The sequence below is a fragment of the Odontomachus brunneus genome, unplaced genomic scaffold (genome assembly GCF_010583005.1).
Source record: "Odontomachus brunneus isolate Ranch 3 - 2012 unplaced genomic scaffold, Obru_v1 Obru_scaffold_201, whole genome shotgun sequence".
In the NCBI taxonomy this organism is placed as follows: Eukaryota; Metazoa; Arthropoda; class Insecta; order Hymenoptera; family Formicidae; genus Odontomachus; species Odontomachus brunneus.
This window is the reverse complement of record NW_022639651.1, coordinates 352,623-357,389: the sequence shown is the minus strand read 5'-3', so window position 1 is coordinate 357,389 and position 4,767 is coordinate 352,623. Positions and strand designations below refer to the sequence as shown.

Genomic DNA, 4,767 nt, shown 5'->3' with positions numbered 1-4,767 from the left:
TTTTGCGTTTTGGATTTCAAAGGTCATTTTCTACGTAATTTTGTCCGCCGAAATTTTAGAATTTCGTCCGCTTAGAATTTCTCTATCACGTCAAGTTTTCGAAATAATTAGATTTAAATAGCCAAAAAATGCCGATTTTGACTATATTCAACCGATTATTGCTAACAAAGTAATTTTTTTTAACAAATTCGCAAACGGCATTTTAATGTACTATTCTTTCCCTTTAAAATCATATAAGATTTTTGGTAAATATGCAGAATAACGGACCATTCTTCGATTTAATAATCTTTTCTTTATATTATACAGTTGACCATCCTAAATAATATTCAAGAAGTTTTAACCGTCACTCGTTGTTCATTAAAAAGTTATTAACAAAGAAAGTGTAATGAATATAATGTAATTTTCTGATACTATATATATTGATATTGTAGTTTCGTATTGTCACATTGTTCGATAAGTAAAAGTTATTTTGTTTACATTTCTTACCGGAATGAAATAAGTTATTGTTGATATTAGACATATGAAACGTACTTGTAAGGAATGATAAGCCAGTATTTTGTAAGCCAGTATTTTGTCAACAGTCTTTCGTATAGTTACCGTTCGACTGCTGAAAAATGAAATTCTTTGAATTTCTCGCATTAATGACGAGAAGTATCGAGTTGTTAAATTATTTGTGCGCAAAAAATGTTGTACCCAACATTATTACAAACAAATTAAAGGTCGAACGACTAGCGGGGGGCTGCGCCCCTCGCACCCCTCTAAATACTAACCCAACCCAACCTATCGTCACATTAAGCGTCAGTTGTTGTTTATTAAAGTGTTCAACTTTTGTGTTAATGATAAGTTAGGTTAGGTTTGGAGGGGGGTGCGGGGAGTGCAGCTTTCCGTTAGTCGTTCGATATTGCAGTTATTATTCGATATTGCTCGTTAACGGTACACAGTATCGAAAAATTGTAATATATTTTTCGAACTTCTTTCATCAATAACTTTTTAACAAACAATGAACGGCGGCTAAAACCTTCTGAGAGTTATTCAAGAGGGTGACCTTTACAACATATATCAAGGTCAAGGTAATCGGAGGTCCGTTATTCTGCATAATTACCAGATTTTTTATTTTACGATTATTTTTGACGGATATACTGAAGTTTATTGATATTGAAGTCTATGAGACTCAAAGCACATTATAAACATTATGTGACAGTCTATTTCTATAGCATGACTTGAATTGATAAATTTATTATTATGAAAACTATGAAAAATTAAAACCAATAAAATGAGAGAAAATATAGTACTTTATAGTACACAGTGAGAAAAAATGAAAGCACAAAGATAGGATTCTTTAGAAGTTATTTTTATAATGCTATATCATATGGTATATACTATATATACCAACTAAACATCATTGTTCATATGGTGAACATTTTCTAGGAAATTCTACTGTCATTTTTTAAATCAAATTTCCAATGTTTTTACGTTAAATTTGCGGGTAATAATAATTATAGACTGTCACTTAATGTCTGTAATGTGCTTTGAGTCTCATAGACTTCAATATCAATAAACTTCAGTATCTTTGTTAAAAATAATCGTGAAATAAAAAATTTTATATAATTTTAAAGGGAAAGAATAGTACATTAAGATATCGTTTGCGAATTTGTTTAAAAAAAATTACTTTGTTAGCAATAATCGGTTGAATATAGTGAAAATCGGCATTTTTTGGCTAATTAAACCTAATTATCTTGAAAACCTGTGATAGAGTGAAAACCTGTGATGTGATAGAGAAATTCTAAGGCTTTCTAATTCTAAGGAAATTCTAAGAATTTCTAATTTCAAGTATTTGTATTCAGCAGACAAAATTACAGCGGAAATAGCTTTCAATTTCAAAACGTATTAAGTTTTTGAAATTTTGCAGATCTGTGTTATTATACGTGCTAAGGTTATTATATGCCTGTCTGTGTACGACTAATTACGTTTCTTTTTCATCAGACGGAAAGATATTTCTGACGAAAGAAAATTAACCCGCTGCGATTCTGTGTCGAGTTTACCTCAAGAACGCGTTTCTTTTCAGCCGATTCTATAAACTAATTTTCTACGCATTAATGAATATATATTAATGATTGCTATACAATTTTTTTTATTAATAGATTAACAATGTATCTAATCTTCAGACTAACTACATTTTATTTTGAACTTAAATTACTACTAGATTGTCGAGTAAGATTTTCCCATTAGGAACATCTCAAGATATAATAAATTGGTCAGACTTTATGTTATTGTACTATTCGAGCGGTTTTTTTCTCTTGGGTCTTCTAACTATCCCCTTTTGATCCAGTAGTTGAACTGTTGCTGTTGTAGCAATGCTGTATTAGGACGATTTTGGAGTCTTTCTTTATGTTTTTGCGCGAATCTTTTGACTTCTACCACAACCATATCTTCCACCATATCTATTCCGAGGTCTGTGTGAAGGTCTTCGTTACGAATGTACCAAGGGGCGTTGATTGCTATAAATGTATGTTGCACTTTAAATTTTGAAATGAACGCAAATTATATAAAAATAATACTCTCAATTGTATAAATAATACTCTCGCGAAGAACAGCGATGAGCTGGAAAGAAAGAGGGCAGTTCGGACGGTTGAAGGGTCAACACGTCTCACCTGAAACATATTCACCACTTTGTGCGCCACAGTAAGGAATAAAGTAAGAATACTTTCTCCGTAGGTCCGTCATACTGGAAAGCAGAACTGAGTCTTGGATGTCAGGGGGTCATCGCGCGGCAGCGGACAGCAGCAGTCACGCACCGTGAACTCGGCCCGCACTCCGATTTCGCGTCACGTGAGTGTCAGGCGATACATTCGATGGTCGCTCGTACAAAATCGCGGCTCGACGTTTCGTAAGGGAAAAAAATGAGGAGAGACAACGCACGTCGTGGCACGCTGAACGCAGACGTGACTGGCCGCGTTGCATCGATATTATCACGATACGTTCGAGACTTTATTTATTTATTTGAATAGTAATTTACGTCAAAACGTCCCTTCAGTACAATACATTATTTCTAACTGATGTACGAAAAGACATCAAGACAAAGGACGAAAGATACAAGAATAAAAGTATGTTACAATAGAAATTATAATACAGAAAAGACAATATACAAATATAAAGTTTATATGACGAAAGAAATAGCACAAAAAGAATTTAAGGGAAAAACTTATTATGGAGAGTCTGGTAGGTTTTTTATGGCTTAGTAACTAGATAACATATGATAAATAATGACATATGATAAAAATATCTACTAGATTATTATCAATATTTTCAGTTAATTGATTAAATAATTTATATACTCTATATTGAATATATGTACGCTAATACGCGTGTTACCACATATCCTCATGATATAAAACAATCGATGATGGAAATTTATAATTTATGTTGCAATTCTAAGCAGAATCGTAAGTCTCGTAACTTGTTCTCGTAAAATTCGTCAGAACTTATAAGTAGATTTACAAGTCTATGCAATATCATATGTCGTACAATTACTTGTAAATATCGTAAATTACATGAAATCGTAGATATTTACGAGTAATTGTACGACATATGATATTGCATAGACTTGTAAATCTACTCATAAGTTCTGACAAATTTTACGAGAACAAGTTACGAGACTTACGATTCTGCTTAGAATTGCAGCATTATTATCCAGAATATTTTTTTAATTACTAAGCTTTATTAATTAATTTACTAAGCTCTATGTTTTAATAAGTTTTGAATCCAAATTGGTCTTATTTTATAGTTTTTGGCACGCTGATTACGAATATACAATTCCCAAGGTGGACCGACGTACTGTCCCAGAGAAATTGGCCCATTTTAAATTGTACTCCACTAGATGATGCCACTTATTTTCACAAAATAAAAATGTTAATTTGCAATACAATTTACTTTCTGATAGCTCGCATTTGATTTTATTGGTAATTTCAAAGTATAATTAAACGAGCCAACTGATTCAATTTGATCGTGACAACTATCTGAATCTACAACTGTCTGAATCTACTAGAATCCATCGAACGCTTTTGAGATTCAATTTAGTCATGCTTTTTCCAAGAATAATATCTGGAACTACTGCTATGACTTGCTGAAGATGATTTTGTCATTGCAAATTGTCATAATTTCACTTTTTATTTGTGAAAATAAGTAGCGCCATCTAGTGAGGTACAGTTTTAAGTGGGCCATTTTCTCTTTTTTCTCTTTTAGAACAGTTACGCTGGTCTACTTTAGAGCTTGTATATTCGTAATCAGCGTTCCAAAAACTATAAAATAATATCAATCTGAATTAAAATTTTTTTTTTAATAAAAAAGCGGACTATTAGCCTATAAGCACTTGGTCACACCCTTTTCACATTTTACATGCCACATTGTTTCGAACAAAGTTTGATTATATTTCTATTTCGCCACTCTCCATGAATATGATAGAATATGATAGAAATGCGAGTACTATATGAATCAGTCATAAGGAGTGCAATCTTCACGAGTCGACTGAGTAAGGTGCTGTCAAATTTACGTCTACTCGAGCATCGCGTAGATACTCTACGTGTAAATACTAGACGTTGTCCAACGCTATCTATTACTATCGCCGCCGCGCGCTTAATCGCGCTTATTTCTACATTTATCTCGTAACGTCATTCGCGATGCCCCGCGACGGCGAAACAAAATTGCCTCGAACGCTCGATGCAACTCGCCGCTCGTGTTACGGCAACTTGAGATACTTGGCACGGACGT

The 4,767-nt window shown here is 33.1% G+C and overlaps 1 protein-coding gene across 1 annotated transcript in view; it reads left to right on the top strand.

The window, feature by feature from the left end:
* Positions 1 to 986: 986 nt before the first annotated feature.
* Positions 987 to 4,767, top strand: part of LOC116852075 — a 43,167-nt gene continuing 39,386 nt past the window's right edge. The window contains exons 1-3 of the mRNA XM_032832082.1: positions 987 to 1,080; positions 2,353 to 2,506; positions 2,716 to 2,829. Coding sequence (XP_032687973.1) covers positions 2,389 to 2,506; positions 2,716 to 2,829 — 232 coding nt within the window. The 5' untranslated portion in view covers positions 987 to 1,080; positions 2,353 to 2,388. The remainder of the gene's footprint in view (positions 1,081 to 2,352; positions 2,507 to 2,715; positions 2,830 to 4,767) is intronic.